The 18,817-nt window shown below is 50.0% G+C and overlaps 8 protein-coding genes across 8 annotated transcripts; 4 read left to right on the top strand and 4 right to left on the bottom strand.

Annotated features, from left to right (window-relative positions):
• Positions 1-219: 219 nt before the first annotated feature.
• On the top strand, positions 220-2,100 carry M437DRAFT_39535 (uncharacterized protein; the record flags this gene model as incomplete). The annotated part of the gene is made up of 1 exon (XM_041020029.1): positions 220-2,100. One exon carries the CDS (start codon positions 220-222, stop codon positions 2,098-2,100), a length of 1,881 nt encoding a protein of 626 aa, XP_040883594.1.
• A 217-nt stretch (positions 2,101-2,317) lies between these two features.
• On the bottom strand, positions 2,318-2,872 carry M437DRAFT_72136 (uncharacterized protein; the record flags this gene model as incomplete). Its single annotated transcript, XM_041025798.1, has 3 exons — positions 2,318-2,425; positions 2,479-2,758; positions 2,811-2,872. 3 exons carry the CDS (start codon positions 2,870-2,872, stop codon positions 2,318-2,320), a joined length of 450 nt encoding a protein of 149 aa, XP_040883593.1.
• A 450-nt stretch (positions 2,873-3,322) lies between these two features.
• On the top strand, positions 3,323-4,925 carry M437DRAFT_39226 (putative nonsense-mediated mRNA decay protein 3; the record flags this gene model as incomplete). Its single annotated transcript, XM_041019967.1, has 2 exons — positions 3,323-3,387; positions 3,440-4,925. The coding sequence occupies 2 exons, from the start codon at positions 3,323-3,325 to the stop codon at positions 4,923-4,925; spliced, it is 1,551 nt and encodes a 516-aa protein (XP_040883592.1).
• A 775-nt stretch (positions 4,926-5,700) lies between these two features.
• Positions 5,701-6,759, top strand: M437DRAFT_62762 (uncharacterized protein; the record flags this gene model as incomplete). The annotated part of the gene is made up of 1 exon (XM_041024138.1): positions 5,701-6,759. One exon carries the CDS (start codon positions 5,701-5,703, stop codon positions 6,757-6,759), a length of 1,059 nt encoding a protein of 352 aa, XP_040883591.1.
• A 349-nt stretch (positions 6,760-7,108) lies between these two features.
• M437DRAFT_81060 (uncharacterized protein) lies at positions 7,109-11,277 on the bottom strand (the record flags this gene model as incomplete). The annotated part of the gene is made up of 3 exons (XM_041027479.1): positions 7,109-7,996; positions 8,051-11,164; positions 11,218-11,277. The coding sequence occupies 3 exons, from the start codon at positions 11,275-11,277 to the stop codon at positions 7,109-7,111; spliced, it is 4,062 nt and encodes a 1,353-aa protein (XP_040883590.1).
• Positions 11,278-11,964: 687 nt separating this feature from the next.
• M437DRAFT_39392 (uncharacterized protein) lies at positions 11,965-14,457 on the top strand (the record flags this gene model as incomplete). The annotated part of the gene is made up of 2 exons (XM_041020004.1): positions 11,965-12,127; positions 12,188-14,457. 2 exons carry the CDS (start codon positions 11,965-11,967, stop codon positions 14,455-14,457), a joined length of 2,433 nt encoding a protein of 810 aa, XP_040883589.1.
• An 806-nt stretch (positions 14,458-15,263) lies between these two features.
• Positions 15,264-16,841, bottom strand: M437DRAFT_39801 (uncharacterized protein; the record flags this gene model as incomplete). The annotated part of the gene is made up of 2 exons (XM_041020083.1): positions 15,264-15,509; positions 15,642-16,841. The coding sequence occupies 2 exons, from the start codon at positions 16,839-16,841 to the stop codon at positions 15,264-15,266; spliced, it is 1,446 nt and encodes a 481-aa protein (XP_040883588.1).
• A 942-nt stretch (positions 16,842-17,783) lies between these two features.
• M437DRAFT_72130 (uncharacterized protein) lies at positions 17,784-18,403 on the bottom strand (the record flags this gene model as incomplete). Its single annotated transcript, XM_041025797.1, has 3 exons — positions 17,784-17,900; positions 18,091-18,255; positions 18,371-18,403. The coding sequence occupies 3 exons, from the start codon at positions 18,401-18,403 to the stop codon at positions 17,784-17,786; spliced, it is 315 nt and encodes a 104-aa protein (XP_040883587.1).
• Positions 18,404-18,817: the final 414 nt, after the last annotated feature.

Raw genomic sequence — 18,817 nt, 5'->3', positions numbered from 1 at the left:
CTGAAAAGAAATGGTGAATGTTTGTAAATGCTCGCGACTGGTAAGAGCAAGAGAGCAGCGGAAGAGAGTGCCAAGACCGCGCGGGAAAGTCAGTCGAGTCGCGGGCCAAAAAATACCGGTCATCGGTCACCAGAGACGGCACAGCCAGACGACAACAGCCCTTTCCTTTGCGTTACCAAGGACCTGGTGGAGGGGGTTCGCGATGCAGCAGCGATAATAATGCAAGCACTTTGGTCACGGATAGCGCAGACCGGACTCAGCTGCCATTGCCCATCATGCGTGTCGGCAGGTGCCAGTGGGGTTGCTAGGCGGACCACCAATGCTGCCGGCAGGAGGCCAGTGAGATGGGCTCTGTCGTCGACCTTCGTATACTCGGGCATCTTTGCCGCCGCCGCTACCACCGACGCTGGATTTAAGCAAAAGAGACGGGAGCAATGGGACCGTGCCATCGCAGACATCAAACACGATCTCGACCAACCCGCATTGGACAAAACAACTGTTACCCAGGACTTTGCACAGGCTCAGAAAGAGAAGGAGGAACAGATTCAGACTGAGCCAGAGAAGGAAGAGCCTGTCCCATGGAAACTGCTTTTCGACGACCTGCAAGAAGCCATTCTCGAAGACCCACACGAAGAAGCACAATTCGATGGCCCCATATGGCCGGCAAACACTGGTGCTGACCTTCATCGACCCTTCGTTGCACCCAATTCCATATACGCCAAACCCTTCCACCGCGAAAGGGCTCTCGCCACGCGCTGGACTCCCAAGAAGACACGCACAACCGAGTTGGCTGTCGACAAGCTCATTCTGCGTATGCTTTTACACCTAGATGAACTCGGTTTCCGCAAGGACATAGGCAGTGCTGTACCCACATCATGCTCAGACTTCTTTGGCGCCCCGGCTCCTCAGCTCAAGGCTCTTCTGTTATACACAAACACCCAACACATGGACGCTACTACTTTTCCAGATTCATTTGCGCAACTGAACGACCTACCGAGACAACATAAATATGGTGTTACTTATCGACAGGATGCTTTTGGTGAATTTCACCACACTGCACAAAACCTGAATAGTGCTTTTCGCCAGCTGTTTGAGAAGAAAAAATCGGGACAACTAGCCTATGAGGAACTTGTTGCAAAGGTTGCTTACAACCTTTACATTTCTTCGGCACCACCCGACTTGGACTGCTGGAATACTCTGCTGTGCGGGTTCATGGAGTGTGGTGATCTCTTCCTGGTGAACCCCACACTGAATGCAATCCGCAATGCAAACGTGCGTCACAACGAGATCACCATCAAAGCTACTCTCAAGTACTACATCATGGTCAACTCCCCTGACAGATTTGTCGCCTTTGTTGATAGGGTTCGCGGCTTGGGAAACGGTCTGATGCTCGCAAAGCCTACCACAATTATCAACGATTCAGGTAATACCCGTCTTGTTCTGAAAGAAAACGGCAAGATTGTTCAGAAGCCGTATCACACTCCGGGTGTCTTTGAGACCATTGTGCAAGGTGTGTTGCATTTTGCTGGCTTTGATGTGGCGTTGCGCATCTACAAAGACATGGGTCGCGAAGGATGGGGTCTCTCGATTCGTGGTCTGACACCTTTACTCGATGACCGAGCGCGAAACGCAGACTACAAACTCGGGAATCAGATATGGAATCTGATCAAGATGCTACAGGCGGAAAGCAAGGCCAAGGGCAACCAGGAAAGACTATTTGCCCGCACTTACTCGGCGATGTTGCGTTTGTGCAGTGTCTGTAACGATATGGCTCGCTTTGAAGAGATATTGCGCGAAGCACGCGCTGCCAAGTACGAGCACAAAGACCTATTGAGAATGTTCAGGCAAGAGATGCTTGAAGGGTCATCCGCAGTGCCTCACTTGAAAGCGCCCAAGTCTGGCATACAACATTATATCCAAGAAGTCGCTCTAGCGGATTTTGAGAACATTGAAGAGAAGGAGCCAGAAAGGACTGAGGAGGAGATCTCAATGATACCAGAGACTCCGACAGTCATGTCATCAGCCAGCGTTGATTCTACCTCTGGTCTGGCTTTCCAGGATGATGAGTGGCTGGATTCTCCAATGGTCGCCAGATCGTAAAAAATGAACATATGAACTGTGTACATAAAAGGAGAGATCATTGCATTGGGTTGGGGCGTTAAAGGAGACTGGGAACAAGGACATCAAGCGATTGATGCATTGCTTTTGGGAGAGCCAGGCGTGTATGGCCATCAGGAATCATGTACAATACCATGGTAACACGATAGAACTTGTAGATATGTATGTCATTAAATAGTCTACCTCTGAGATAAGACATCTAGGCAAGAGCGACGGCTGCCTTGTAGATCTGGTAGAAACAAGTAGCCAAACCTGCCGTCCATGTCAAGGAACGAGCGTGACTAGCTGATTCAGTGGTCGTGTTGATCTGGCCATAAAAGTTAATACCAGATATGAGATGCACTGAAACAATCCACTTACGTAGAGAAGAGTGTAAAGCACTCTGATACCGAGGAAGACAGCGGAGAACTGAGCGTTGCCAATGTCGGTTCTTGTGAGTTTCTCGGCGAACACTCCCGAGAGTGTTGCAGCGATGAACAGAGGCAAGTTCTCCATGCTGTTCTTGTGTGCAGCCTCGGCACGTTCATAGAGGGCGAAGACGGCAGGAGGGAGGGTCTTCTTCAGGTGTGAGATGTTGCCCTCACCTCTGCTGTTTGCGTTGGACCATTGGGTGTGCTTCTTGACAGTCGAAAGTGCATAGCTAGGTTGGATACTTAGATGATCCGAGGCACGGTTGTTCAAGAGCTACTTACGCGTGAGGGGCTACAGACAGAATGGTGTAGGCTGGAATGGCGAGGAGAGAGTAGTCAGGCATGTTGATGGATGTTAAATTTGGAGCAGGTTGCGTGAGGAAGTACGAAGTAAACCGTGTGAGGGGGAGACTTTGAGTTCTTATTGCTATCAACAAGCTCGCCGGGTCCGGATCTCCTCTGCTATTCGTAGGGATGGCTGATGACGCTGCATGTATGGAAACGAATACGAAGACGAGTGTTATCTTATCGCAGCGTCTTGGCAGCATCAGCGCGGGGGTGTCGCATTGATTTTCTCCGTCCTTGTGGCGTCGCTGACTGAAGAGAAGAAGTTCCTTCGAGAACATTTTTGGTGACAGGAATTAATTCCTCTTGTTTTTTACATTCGCCCTTGGCCTTTTGTCGCCTCATACCACCCTCTAGGCACTTGACCGAAGTGCTCATTTGCGCCCCTTGTCAACTCGGCGGCGTACTTTTTCGACCTCAATACAGTTTTTCTTTATCAGCATATCAACATGTCTATGGATCTCGACTCGGTTTCGATGGCGCCCGCTGCTCAGCGTGAGGTGACCAACGCTACGTGTGTTTGCCTCCTATCTTTCGTGTCAGTATGTCGTACTGACAAGCAATAGTATTCTCTGTTGCAACTGTGGTGCTCCCATCGACGGCACTGTCTCAGCCGGCGCTCTCTGTTACGACTGTATCAAGCTCACCATCGACGTATCGCAAGGCATTCAAAGAGAAGGAACCCTCCACCAGTGCAGAGATTGCGATCGTTGGTTGTCCCCGCCCAACCAGTGGGTCGTCGCCCAGCCTGAGTCGCGTGAACTTCTTGCCCTCTGTCTTCGCAAGCTCCGTGGTTTGAACAAAGTCCGCATCATCGACGCCTCCTTCATCTGGACCGAGCCTCACTCCCGTCGTATCAAGCTGAAGCTTACCATCCAACAAGAAGCTTTCCAAGGCACCATCCTCCAGCAAACCTTCGAGGTCGAGTTCGTCCAGGCCAACCAACAGTGCCCCGATTGTCAAAAGAGTTTCACACACAACACATGGCGCGCCGTCGTCCAGGTCCGCCAAAAGGTTCAGCACAAGCGTACTTTCCTCTACCTCGAGCAACTTATCCTCAAGCACGGTGCTCACCGTGACGCAATCAACATCAAGGAAATCCATGATGGTATCGACTTCTTCTTCTCAGCAAGAAACCATGCTGAGAAGTTTGTCGATTTCCTCGGCAGCGTCGTACCTATGAAGAGCAAGAAGTCGCAAGAGTTGATTTCGATGAACGTTCACACTTCCGAGAAGACCTACAAGTTTGCTTTCTCTTGCGAAATTGTGCCTATTTGCAAGGACGATCTGGTCGCACTTCCCATCAAGCTCGCCAAGCAGATTGGAAACTTGTTCCCCTTGGCTCTCTGCTACCGTGTCGGTACCGCTGTCAACTTGCTCGACCCCAATACTCTCCAAACCGCCGAAGTCGCTACTCCCATCTACTGGCGCGCTCCTTTCACCCCTATCGCAGATATTCCTCAGCTTGTCGAGTTCATTGTTATGGATATTGAGATCACTGGTCTCACGAAAGGACGCTTCGTTCTTGCTGACTGTACTGTTGCTCGTGCCGCAGACCTTGGCGTGAACGACACAACATACTTCTGCCGTACCCACCTTGGTGCTCTCCTGAACCCCGGTGACAGTGTCATGGGTTACCTCCTTGCAGGAACACAGTTCAACAATACCGAGTTCGAGGAGATTGAGAACAGCAAGACATACAAGTCGGCGATTCCTGACGTAGTGTTGGTCAAGAAGCACTACCCTCGTCGCAAGAAGGCTGCTGGTCAGAAGAGAAACTGGAAGCTCAAGCGTATGGCCAAGGAAGAGAGCGAGATGCTTCCCCGCAAGCAGGACCAGGAGCGCCTCGAGCGCGACTTTGAGCTCTTCCTGCGTGATGTTGAGGAAGATGAGGAACTTCGTCAAACTATGCAACTCTACAAAGCTCAACAAGAAGCCAACGCTAACGACATGGAGATGGAGACTGATGACGAGGATGATGAAGGTCCTCAAATCCCTATGGACCAACTGCTCGACGAGTTCGAGGAGATGAACATGCACGATGCCGAGTAAGGTCTTGCATATCCTTGATTTTGTGGTTTTGGCATGGTCAACTCTTTGGGCAGTTGATCACAAAAAAGGGCTATGGGACTTTTCATCACGGCGTTCATAGCATGTAAGGCGTTCCATGTTCGTTATTCTTCTTATGATCTTATCTTTTTGGACGTTTAGAGATACCTATCCATCAATGTCAGTCGCAAGAAAGCGGCACACTTTCATCACCACGCGTGCCTTCCAAATTCGTTCAACTTCGACGCGACTTTGAATTGCTGCCTGAGGCTTGTACTTTGCGCTTGCCTTGACCAGCACTTCACAACTCATGCTAAACGCACTCCAGAACTTGCCCTGCTCCTTCTCATCTCACTTACTCACTTTTTCGATGCCTTCATCGCGTCTTCGCTGAGGCGCCTTGCAAGACACTCTAAACTCTGTCGTCATTTTCACTTTAACCTCTTTATCTGGACTACGCCAGCACCTGACTGATTGCTTCGCGCGCTTGTTTCTGTCACCCTCTCAGTTCTTTGTCCGGTCCGCCTCTTGCATGCATTTGCACAGTCGACTCCTTTTGGTGTAGACCAGACGCCTTCTCAACTGTCCCAGTCTCTTTGTCGAACCATTCTCACAATTGTCGATCCAGTCAGTGACGACCTACGGACCAAGTACCCTTCTCACAACCTCGACCAGAAGATCAGACTCAAACGACTCAATACCGTGCCATCTCCAAGTCAAAAGAACCATCAGGAACACCTCCATCTTCCACCTTCCTGTCACAGAGCAGCACCACACTATGCAACCTACCGAAGAACTTGGCCCTCCTTCGCCGGCTGTCAGTATCGAAGTGCCACGCAGTCCTTCTCTGCCAGGTGACGGAACTCCTCTTTGGGACAACATGTCATTGCCTAGCGGCCCCTCCCCCAAAGTCTCTGTTCCCGACTCAAACATGGATCTGGAACGCTGGGCCAAACGAGGATTCTCCGAGGACCTTGCCCTTCCGCCTCGCCAGATTGAGAAACCTTTCCGCTTTCTGGACCTGCCTGCTGAGATTCGAAACATGATCTATGAACTGCTCTACTACAAGAAGCCTAGGGTCAGATCATGCGATACGGTATATCACTACTGCCACTGGGACTGTACCTGTCATAACTACCTGTCGACGATGAAACGACAGTGGCGCTTTCCTCCAATCGCTTCCGTGAACAGACGTACCCGCCAAGAGTCTGTTTCTCTCTACTGCGCAATCACCGATTTTGATTGGTACTGGGATCCCTCTATGATAGAGTCAAATCACTTGCCTCTTGCAGAGTTGCTCAAGTTCCTCCAAACAGTTTTTGACTTTGCGGCTAGACATAGCCTTGAGATCAAAAGCATTGTCGTCAGAAGTCCTTACGAGTGCCACCCAGGAACTTTTGCTCTGGACTTCATCGAGGAAGCTGTACGTTTTCTTGCACCACTTCGCAAGTCTCTCGATCAGACTGGCAGAGTGCATCCATCACTCCGAGAATTCAAGCTCACACGAGCAAGCCCTTTGGCTCGTCGCCTGTTCAAGTTCGCTGGCTCTCTTCAGCAGCATGAGCTGGAAGATAGGGAGGAAATGAGATTCGAGCTTCGATACTTCTTGTACGATGATCCTGATGGATCCGAACTTATCACTCATATCGATAAGATCGAAGAGGACCACAAATGGGTTGAGAACTGGCTTCGAAACAAGAAGATCAGGGAAGATCGGGCAGCTAACAAGAAGAAGGGGCCTGAGAGATGGAATGGAGTCCTTCGTAGTCGCTCGGCCAAAGCGGAGGGACCTGAGAGATGGAATGGGGTTCTTCGCAATCGTCTGACCAAAGACTAGAGGCTGCATGAGGCTGTGCATGGTTCATCAGAGTCTGGGCTGTGCACACGAAGAAAGGATTTTGACAGCCATAACACCACACGCTCAATTAGCCAAGTCTCGGGCTCGTCGACAAATCTCAGTTGTTGCTTTGTGAGAAGATATTCTTTGCTGGTCGAGGAGGACAAAATGTTGTTCGTTAGATGGTGCTTGCTTCTGATGGACGTTGGGACTCATGATTATATATGTAGCTTATGGCATTGACCAAATATGATAAGATGTATACTTTACACTGTCCGTTGCCTAGTACTCGCTGATCGAAAGACTTTTATTTGCACTGCTATAACTACAATACCATGCATCCTCCGACTTAAGCACTCGCTTCTCCCTCAGCTTGTCTAGCAGCAACACTTCCACCCTTCCAGTGACTCTTCGGATCAGTCCAAAGCTTGTGTGCCTTACTCTCCTCGCCAACAGGTCCCCAACCACCACCACCTGGCGTATTGATAATAATTCTCTCGCCAGGCTGGAAAGCAGCAGTATTCTTGCCTCCCAAGTTGATATACCTGACTTCCTGCTCTTCCTCCACTTTACCTTCCTCACCAGGTGCTTTAGCAACATTTCTCACCCAGAGATTCTTTCCACACTCGGCGTCCTCGCCTCCAGCAAGACCATAAGGATGGTAAACACGACGTTCACTGAGAATAGACACCTGCACAGGAATCCTGAACTCAATGTCGCGGACAACGCCATCACCGCCGTTATGTTGACCTTTGCCACCCGAGCCAGCGCGTAAACTGAACTCTCGCAGGATAACCGGGTAGCGACGTTCAAAGACCTCAGAGTCTGTGATACGCGTATTGGTCATATGTGTATGCACGCCGTTCGTTCCATCCCAAGTAGGTCCCGCACCCGATCCTCCCGCGATAGTTTCGTAGTAGCCAAAGCCTTTGACGTGTTCCTTGCCATCTGCATTACCGCCGAACCCAAAGGTCAAGTTATTGCAATCACCTTGGGAAGCAGCACAAGCTTGGAAAGCCTTGAGAACGACATCGGTGACGCGTTGAGAGGTGAGTACATTACCGCCTACCACTGCTGCGGTTGCGGAAGGCGATAAGAAGGATTTCTTGGGTATCTTGACGTGGATGGGGGTTAGACAGCCTTGGTTTAGGGGTATGTCTTCGCTGATTAGGCAGCGGAGGCAGTAGATTATGGCGCTATAGGTTACGGCTTCGGGTGCGTTTGTGTTTCCGTATACCTTTTGAGATGATGGTTAGTAAAAGTCACAATAGTTGGGCGTGTGTAGAATTACCTCTGGTCCTGTGCCTGTAAAGTCGAATACAGCTTCTCCTTTCTCTGCGTCGATCTGAACATTCAGTTTGATAGGACTGCCATCGTCCATGAAGTCGACCGCTGACAAGTCTTGACCCTCGAAACGCTTGCTGACATCCTTGAGCAGCATGCGAACACTGTTTTCTGCGTTCTTCTGGATGCTCCTCATGTAGAATTGCACGACATTCTCGCTGTAGTCATCGATGAGAGTGTTGATCAAGTTGATACCCTTCTGGTTAGCAGCGACTTGAGCCTTAAGATCAGAGATGTTGTCTGCAAGGCAACGGGTACCACTGCATCCAGGATGTTGTGCCGGTTCGTCAAGCAGAAGCTCCGTGATTCTTTCCTCGTTGAATCTGCCTTCCGAAACCAATTTCTCGGTCTTGATAGATGCTCCTTCCTGGAAGAGCTCGCGAGAATGAGGAGGCATGGATCCAGGAAGTATACCTCCAATATCTGCGTGATGGGCTCTGGACGCGACATAGAAGACGATTTTGTCGCCACTGAATGCTGGTGTGATGACTGTAATATCAGGCAAGTGAGTGCCGCCGTACATGGGATGATTCGAGACTAAGACATCACCACGTTTGAGCTTGCCCTCCCAGATCTTGGCCTGCTTCTGGACACATGTACTCATGCTACCCAGATGGACAGGAAGATGGGGTGCGTTAGCGACAAGACCTCCGCTTGAATCGAAAAGAGCACACGAATAGTCCAGTCGCTCCTTGACGTTGGTGCTGACACTGGTTTTCTGCAATGCGCGACCCATTTGCTCTGCAATGGCCATGAAGCGATGTGCGAAGATACTGAGCATAATCGGATCGACAGTCTCGGTGTCAAGCTTCTTCTCTGATCCGTCACTCTCACCAATGTTGATGACGACATGTGTGTCGATAACCAGAGCAGAAGCGCCAGGTGTCACAACAATGGTCTGAGTGCCATCAGCAATGATTGCAGGTCCCTGGACGCGGTCGCCGGTTGTAAGGTCCTCAAGCTTGTAGATAGACGTTTCTTGTCGACCACCCTCGAAGTACACCTGTGACTTGCCGTAGATCTTCTCGTCTTTGCCGACATCCTTGGGCTTGACCTCTTGCAATTGCTGGTCAACGGTCTTCTCCAAGCCTTCGAAAGTCTTGCCAATACCACGAGCTCTGACATCATCGACGATGATATCCCTGTCAGGGAGAGTGAAGCCAAACTCTTGCTCATGCTGCTCGACAAATGCTTTGCCAAAGGCCCAGTCATCGCCATCAAACTTCTTTTCAGCATCTTCTTTGGTCGGTCGGATGATCATCAAGGCCGATTCAGTTCCTCTGTACCTCATGTTGAGATACTCCTCGAAGTGCACATGTTCTTCATCGAACCCTTGATCTTTCAGAGTGGCTTTTGACTTCTTCTTGAGCTCCTCCATCTTGCTCTGGAAGTATTTGCGAACATCTCCATCATCAGACCACACCTTTGAGTCGGGTTCTTGTCTTTCATCAACAACATCAGCCAAGGCCATGCCATAAGCAGAGAGGACTGAAGAGTAACGATGAATCAAGATCTGACTGATACCAAGAGCTTCGGCAATAGCAACCGCATGCTGACCACCAGCACCACCAAAGGTTGCAAGTCTGTGTTTTGAGGTATCATGACCTCTTGCTTCGGTCAAACTGCGGATTGGTCTTGTCATGGTCTCGTTGGCAATTTTGATGAAACCGTAAGCGACTTCATCAGCAGACATATTCTTGTCCTTGACCTCCTGGTTGATCTTCGTTGTTAGCTCTTCGAAGAGCTTCTTGCTGGCTTCAGGATCCAGACCCTCATCTTCGTTCTTGCCAAAGATCTTGGGGAAGAAGTCAGGCAGAAGGCGTCCGAGGAACAGGTTGGCATCGGTGATTGTGAGTGGTCCATCTTTTCTGTAACAAGCAGGTCCAGGGTGTGCGCTTGCCGACTCTGGTCCGACGACGAATAGTCCATTCTTGAAGAACAATCGTGAACCTCCTCCAGCAGCGACAGTGTTGATATCCAGCTGGGGAGATTGGATGGTAACACCTGCGGTGGTAGTCTCAAAGACGTGTTCGTATCTTCCTTCTCCGTATCTTGATACGTCGGTACTGGTTCCACCCATGTCGAAGCCGATAACTGGTGTTTTCGTCTTGGGGTCGTATGAGGTCAAAGCATATCCAACCACACCTCCGGCAGGTCCACTGAGAATAGCACGTAGACCTGAGAATGAATCGACATCAACCAAACCACCATCTGATTGCATGAACTCGCATCGCGCTCCTCTTGCACCTTCCTCGTTCTTGACGCTGGCAGTGCCAAGCCCACCTTCGAAACCTTTCTGGAAGCCATCAATGTACTTACGAATGGCAGGAGTAAGGTAGGCATCTGCGCAAGCTGAAGTAGCGCGAGGAACAAGCTTGATCATGGGCATCAGCTCGTGACTCAAACTGACGTGTTCAAAGCCAATCTCCTTTGCAATCTTGCCAACCAAAGCTTCATGCTTTGGGAATGTGTAGCCGTGCATGAGGCAGACAGCAATACTCTTGAGGCCAGAGTCGTATACTTCCTGCAGCTGCTTGCGTATTTGATCATGGTCGGGCTTCTTGAGAATGCGAACGGCCTCGCCGGACAAGCCCTTGACAAGCTCAGCATCGTCACCAGCCTCTTCGATGGCCTTTGCCTCTGTTTGATTTCTTGTAGGATCCTCGGCATAATCTTCCAGTGTAACTCTTTCCTCAATCTCGACGACTCTTTTGTACAGAACCTCAGGCTTCTTGATGGCCAGATCGAAGATGTTGGGTCTGCTCTGGTTGCCAATCTCTAGACAATCTTTGAAGCCTTTTGTGACCACCATTGCGATATCCTCTCCCTTTCTTTCTAGCAAGGCATTTGTTGCTACGGTTGTGCCCATTCTTATACTCTCGATCTTTGTCGTATCTAGCGGTTCGCCTCGAGGGATGTCTTTGCCGGTGAACTTGGATAGAAGGCGGCGGATACCTTCTAGAGGGGCGTCATCGTAGTTTTGGGGATCTACGGACAGGAGCTTGATAACGACATCGTCTTCCATGTTGCCTGTTCCCGGGTTTCCGACACAGTCGGTGAACTGCAGTACAGTAAGTTGGCTGTTTTTTAGGTGGATTCTGAAAGGCAACCCACAGTACCACCACGGTCAATGGCGATGCGAATGCCGCGCTCGCTTCTCTTTTCTGAAGGCATAGTGGGCAGTTTAGATGATTATTGAGTTCACTCGAGTGTTTAGTCAAGCTCGGCTCTGGGATGGTGTAGGGTACAAGTAGTGGATGTGTGAGGTGATATCAAGCCTACGGCATAGACACACGAGGACAAAGGAAAGGAAATGGGAGAATATGAACAGATTGACTGCTTAGCAACTGCAGATAGGCCGATCGGAGTGGAAGAGCTATCGCTGGAGTGCCGCCCCACCGCATTGTGACGCGCTTCGCGGAACTTTGGCCCGTCATGGCGGGGGAACTGGAGACATGTCTCTGCCAGAAAGACAAAGACATATATCAACACAGTATACAATAGCTCAATTCGCAGCGAGAGCAGTCGAGGGAAAGTGTATACAGAATTGAGTTGTCAGAAAAGAATTAGTCATTAAAAGAGCAGGTGAGATGGTTGTCAAAAGACTTGTCTCGAGAGCTCCCGCACGGACAAAACGTAGACGGAGAGTGGAGGCTTCGACCATGTGGAAGATGATGGAGGCTGCTGCTGCTGTTTATCTACAACGTTTGCAATTAATTTGTCGCACCATGTCGCTGTCACCCATGTGCCCTTGCTGAGCCTACTCTGTCACACGACTAGCTTTACGATTGTGCAATGAACGACTTATGCGCTCGACCCATCGCTTCCGCCGACCCCCTGTACTCATAAACGAAATCCACCATGGACGACCACTCGCCCGACCATGAACATGGCGACGACCACGGCTTCGATGAACAACCCAAACCCCGCGAACTGCCTGCCGACCTTCCTCGTTCACTAGATGACCGCAAGGCCTTCTCTGCTTACGGCAATGTCGAGACCGAGTACTATGATGCCTGGCAAGGTATGTGCCTGCCCGCCTGCTTGTACCACCTCCCTTCCGGCTGACCAACTTGCTCGACAGGCCAGTCTCAGTTCCTTACCGCCCCTACCATAGCCCACTCGAACAACTTCAATCTCTCCTTGAACGAACCCGACAACTTCGATCCCTCAGAACACGACCTGGCTGAGCACGACAGCAGGCTGGCCCACATGTTGGCAACCCAGGTCCGAAGCAACGACGACGATAATGACATCGAAGATACCGAAGACAACGTCGTCAATGACGATGGCCTATCCGATGCCGAAAAGAGACAGATGCTGCAGGACTTCCTTTTCATGGCTGCCAGCAATGGTGACGTTGGCCGCATCAAGCGCTTAGTCAGAGGGAGTCCCGCCGTATACATTGATGTGAATGCCGTCGATTCTGAAGGCACTCCTCCCTTGGTCTACGCAAGTTGCTTTGGTCACAAAGATGTTGTCATGGCGTTACTGGATGCTGGCGCAGAAGTCGACAAGCAAGATAAGAACCAATGGAGCGCTCTCATGTGGGCCATGACCAACCGACACAAGGACATTGCCAAGATTCTGCTAGATCATGGTGCTTCTACCGAGATTCAGTCATCCACAGGAAGAAATGCTCTCGATTTTGTTGCGCCAAACAGCGATATGTCGGAGTATTTGAACGACAGTGGTTACACGATTGGGAATGTTGGTGTGACGGATGATTTTTACAACTCTGGTTTCTCTCAGGATCGCTTCGAAGAGGAAATGGCTGAGAACGAGATGAAGCGACGCATGATGATGGAAAGTGCTGCGAACCTCGAGGTTGATCTAGGAAACCTGGGCTTGGACGAGCAACCGGAATCTGCGGATGAGTTTGAGGATTCTCAGGAGTTTATCTGGGACAGGTGTCTCAACGACCAAATGTTCGTCTTCCAAGAGAACGACTCAGATCGCATTCTCAACATTGTTGTCACCGAGATGACTCCTCAGCGATCAGCGTCTCAAAAACCTATACCTGCCAACATCATTTTCCTCGGAGCCAGATATGCACACTATCATTCAAGCCAGGAGTTACTAACCGAGTGGCTCAATGCAGCTCAAGACAAGATCTACGCGGTGGTAGAGAAGCATCAATGGGATATGACTATGCTCGCTTTCTGGATGTCCAACACGACCCTCTTGTTGTATTACCTGAAGAAGGATCCTGGACTAGCCGAAGTCACTGCGACATTCCAAGCTAAGATGGCAGAGCTGATCCACGAGATCTACGTACTCATCATTAGGGATGCTGAGAGGCGAATGGACAAAGTCCTGGACGAGGCCATGCTGGATCACGAGACCATCCCTGGATTTGAAGACATCGCTTTCCAGAACGAGTGGAAATTCTTACGGTCAAAGCCAAAAGTGAAGGCACCTGAGCCTCTTGAAAAACGCTTCCGTCCTCCTTCCCCCAAACGTCGCGCACAGGTGTCTCCGAGAAACATTACTTCTCTCCTCTCATCCACATTATTCGTCCTCGATCTTTACGATGTTCATTCGGTCATTACCACTCAAGTCATCTCGCAACTGCTTTATTGGCTCAGTGCTGAGATTTTCAACCGCATCATGTCCAACAAGCGTTATCTCGCCAGGACAAAAGCAATGCAAATCCGTATGAACATATCCCAACTCGAAGACTGGGCAAGAACCAACAACAGAGCTCCCGAGCACTTTGAGAATGGTTCTTTGAATGCTACAGGCGAGAACATCATCGAAGCTGCTCGCAAACACTTGGCACCAGTAGTACAACTTTTGCAATGGCTACAGTGTTTCTCGTCACTAGGTCAAGATGACGAAGCACTAGATACGACATTGCAACAACTGCCAGCCTTGACGACAAAACAACTACTTCACGCAGTAAAATACTACCGCGCAGAAGTAGGCGAGAAAATCCTACCAAAAGCAGCGCTCAAGCACGTAGAAGAAAGCAAAAGGCACCTCGCCCACAAAGCCTTAGAAGAAGCCTCAGGACCACCTGCAGCATCAACAACAAACCCAAACACACCAGCAAACCCCTCAACCCCAGCCCCTCCCGCCCCACCCCCCTCTCTCAAAAAAGACGACGACGACTCTCCAGAACACAATCTCGTCGATCCCGCTTTGTTACTGCCCTTCCACCTCCCCACCTCAACAGATATGTTGGTAACCTACGGCGCAGGCTTTGGAGGTGTAAATCGTGAAAGAGAACGTAGGTATACTCCTACAGTCCCACCTGATTTTTTCACAAAACTGGATCCGACGGGAGGTAATGGGAGAAATTTGTACGAGGATGCCAAGTGGAGTGATGAGGATGTTGATTTGGGGAGTTGAGGGAGAAAGCAATGCAGATGGTAATGAATAGCGAGAAAATAAAACGAATTATATTGTTTCATTATCTTTTTTTTGGCTTTGTGTGATTGTGCATCTCCCGTATTTTAGATAATGCTCTATCTGTCATGTAAGATGGAGTCGTGGGTTGTAGCTAACACATGGGGAAAGAGAGCATCATCTGGAGAAGAATTGTTCCTGGGCAAGATTGTTTATTGCTAATTATACACATACAATATGAACCCATCAACGCTGTTGTTTCCTTGGTCGCTCTGAGTATAGAGAGAGAGAGACATGCTGTCTTTGCACCTAAACAGATTGATTGCATTGTTAGAGCTTCCTCAGTCACTCGTCTGTGGTGCAATAAACTCGAGATGGTAGTTGGCGGCCAGACGTCATGTTTAATATTCACGTTGATACCCACGAAGGCTGCGTGGAGGGTAGATATCGCCCCAGATCCTAGCAGAGAAGTCTTCCTCATACTCATCGGTAGAGACTTCCTCGGATCCTTCTTCAGAGACTTCCTCGGATCCTTCTTCAGAGTCTCCATCGGGCCCATCGACAGAGTCTCCCTCCAATCCTTGATCAAAATCTTCTTCTGCTTCTCCGGCAGAACTATTTTCAGACTCTTCGCTGGAGCTTTCGTATGAATTTTCTGATTCTTTTTCGAACGCATCTTCCAGCGGGCTATCCTGCTGAAGCTGGACTCTTTTGTAGGCCCAAGGACGAAATTCAAGTACAGGATTGACATTATGAGAAGCTTCCTAAAATTCATCAAGTTCTCCCTCAGCATCATCCTCAGAATCTTCCTAGGGCTCCTCTGTTTCGTTTTCTTTCTCGGGTGCTTCTTTCATGGTCGTGTCTTCTTCGGACTTTTCTGATCCTGCTGTCGTGTCAATGGCCAGTTCCTTGTCGCTGGGCTCCTGGACTGGCTCTGGTACTTCAGCCTCCTCGACCTGTTGAGCTTCTTGTGTGACTTCTCCCGTAGCTGGTACCTCGGGCTTCTCAGTGACTTCTTCCGCAAAGACTGCCGTCGACGGCTCTTGCGTAGTCTCCTCCACAGCTACTGCGCTTGGTGGCTCTTCTGTAACATCAAGAATTTCTTCTTCTCCAGGTTCCTCCATGGCTGGCACCGGAGTCTTCTCTGCTTGTTCCGTAATTGGTAGAGGGGTTTCCTCTACGGGCACCATAGCTGGCACAGGAGTCTCTTCTGCTTCTTGCGTGACAGGTGCAGGAGTCTCCTCTGTTTGGTTTGTGGCTGCCGGGAGCGGCTCCTCTGCTTGCGATTCTGTTGGTGCGGGTTCTGTTGGTACGGGTCCTGTTGGTGCGAGTTCTGTCGGTACAGGTTCTGTGGCCTCAGGTTTGGCAAGAGATTCCTCTTCTTGAGGCTCCTCTCCTTCGCTAAGTTCACCGTCCTCGCGATCGTCATCCTCATCACCTTCTTCACCTTCCTCGCCATCTTCTTCATCTCCTTCGTCGTTGGCATCGAGCTTCGGAGTGGAATCGATGTCCATTGCAGAGTCATCAGCATTTGCATTGAGAGTCGAGGGTGTAGCGACACTGGCTCCGCCTCCAGGAGTCGAGGTTGCTGCAGCGTTATGGCCCTCGTTTGGATTGAACATGACCTTCTTCTTGCCGCGGCCAGGTCCACCCTTTCTGATTCTACGTGGAGGAATTGGTTTACGTCTCATCGGTTGCTGTTGTTGTTGAAGTAGATCGGTTGCAACAATGACACCTTCAGCATTAGCGATGCCGACGCCTTCGATGACAGTTCCAGGAGCTGCCTGTACTGGCGCAGCATCAGCCATAACAGTATCCTCTGTGACTTCGCCTTCGACAGTTTGACCCTCGGGAACCAGAACTTCGTAGACTGTAGTGTTGCCCTCTGCATCTGATTTCATAACCTTGGCCTTCCTTGTAGGTACAGACGATGCCGCGGCATTTGCTGCTTGCAGTGCTATCTGAGTATGCAGACTAGGAAGACCTTTGCGACGCTTAGCAAGGAACTCGCGCTCGGGCTTTTCGAGATGAGATGGCACTTGGCTCCACTTCTTGGATTGCCAACCAGTTTGAACAGTTTCGCCCTCTTCGTCTTCTTCCTGCTTATCGTCTTCAGTGGGTTCCTGTGGACGCTTTGCAAGTCTTGGTCTTCTTGCTTCACGCAGCAATTGTTGTGTCCATGGAGCAAGCTGATTTGAGTCACGTGGCATGGGAAGTTCAGGCCATGCATTGTCACCACCCTGAGTGACCTCTGTCGGGGGTGGAAGGCCAACTATGGTCTCAGACTGGGACCATTGACGAACAGGCAGACCTTCGAAGACATCATGATCTGCTTGGGAGCGGCCAGAACGATTGCTGCGGCCTCCAGCGCGAAACTGTTGAGCCATCGATGTTAGTTGGTGTTGCTGAGATTTGTTCTGAAATTGAGAAAGCTATGGCTTGTTCTTCCAGATGGTGGATTGTTTTGCTGTTGAGGTGATTTTCGTACGAAAATGAAGGGGTAGAGATGGGTAGATTAGAAATGGATTCTGTATGTGTTTTTGGGATATGGATGCCGTGACTGATGTTGACCAAGATGCATGCAGCTTCGAGAATCTCAAGATCGATGTTCTCAACGGATACGTTGGGATTCATGTTCTTGCGAATGTGGTGCTCGGGACAGACAATTGGGACAGCGGGAGTTTGAGAAAGCATGTCGCGTGGGATTTTGGAAAAGGTGTAGTGAGAGGGAAAGGTCAGAGAGAGAAGCGCCGAACAGAAAGGAATAAGGCGAAGAGTGGGACAGAAGGATAAGGCACGTACAGGAGCCATGACTGTGTTCGTTTTTACACTTCCCGGTCGGAGAGTTTCAGAGACAAGTCGCAAGTCTCAATCAACTTCGAATCGTGTCTCCTGATAACAATTCTGCTGCCTCGGATAACTGCCTCTTATTCACGCACTTTTGCGAGTGATAAACATCTGTTGCTTGGTTGGCGACAGCGCGTCTCCCCTCACGGTCCGACGACGCGATTGACGGTCGTCGCGGAAGGCTCGGCGGTCGGCCACTCTTCGGCATATATAGCTGGTTGCTCAGTCTAGATCTTCAGCAGCATCGATGCTTAGCAAAACGGTATTGATGCAAGAACTACGAAGTGGCATGTTTAGGAAACAATGATATTGACTCGAGTGGTTGTTGTATATTTTACAGTTCAGCCCATCAGGACGATTGGTATTTTGGAAAGCATATAGACCGTGACTCCACCTCCGTTACACCCAAAAGAAGACAAGCTTAGTCCCAGCTAGCAGTGGTGTTAGCGTGTGCTTCGGATGCTAATGGTGACAGCAAGAACTCACCCGTGTTCGGTTTGTCTGACGATGTCGTTTCTATTGCCAGTCTGCTTGCCGGTCTTGCCTCCCTCAACTACTAGTCTGTCTAGCTGGAAGAACTGGCTGACGACCGTTTGTCTCTGTAGCGCAAGAGTCAGCAACTGTGACTTGCCCGTATATGAAATGCGTAAGGAAGGTCGTATGTGCAGACATGTAGTGGCCGTAGGTAGGATCCAAGACTACTCTCGCCTCTGATCTTGATGCAGTCTAATGCCACTAGGCATAGTATTGCCTGCACGAATTCCCCCATCGGCTCGTCTAAGGACTCACCTTCAACATTTGCAATTCTTTGTTTCCTCTCTCCAAAAGCTCTTGAATCTTACTCGAGTCGGATTCGGACATGTGCTGGCGGAAGGCATCCTTGGTGCGACGCGTGGCGTACTCGCGGAAGTTGTATGCGGCGAACTGGTTTCCCTGTCGCAAGAGCTTGCGGTACTGTGTCGAGACACTATTAGCTTTGTGTACTCTCGGCGGCGAATCGTCGTGGTGTCGCAAGGTTATTTTTTCGCGCAGGATGGGTTCGAGGCCGTCGTGGGAGGAGCAGGCGTACCAGGGAGCGAACTTTTACTTGTGATGAGCTCATGTTTGAATGTGCGAATATGGTGAGGCGAGAGGTCCTTTGACGAATTGTATGTATCTGTAAAGATGCGTCAGCATGAGCTTTCTCTCCGGCTTCGCCGTATGAACTTAGTGATAGACTCAAGACGCGAGCGAGACCACGCACCTATAATTTTATTCGTTCAACAAAGATTTGGTCAGTCGTCAGTGTGTAGTTTATACGTAGGAAGTACTGTATCTGCAAGCAAATGTTGCCGTTATGTCATCCAAAGATGGACCGAGAGTCCGAATCTCCGTCCGACCTTCCACAGGTGGCTTGGCAAGGTCTGGATGATGGCGCTAAACAACTGCTGGAGACTGAGAAGGACAATACTCATCATCGAATATTTTGTGATACGAATAGACCAAATCTTACGATTAAAAACATGTTAAACCCTTG

Source organism: Aureobasidium melanogenum, assembly GCF_000721775.1.
Source record: "Aureobasidium melanogenum CBS 110374 unplaced genomic scaffold scaffold_2, whole genome shotgun sequence".
Taxonomy (NCBI): domain Eukaryota; kingdom Fungi; phylum Ascomycota; class Dothideomycetes; order Dothideales; family Saccotheciaceae; genus Aureobasidium; species Aureobasidium melanogenum.
Note: the sequence above shows the minus strand (reverse complement) of the source record. Positions and strands in the feature narration are given on the sequence as shown.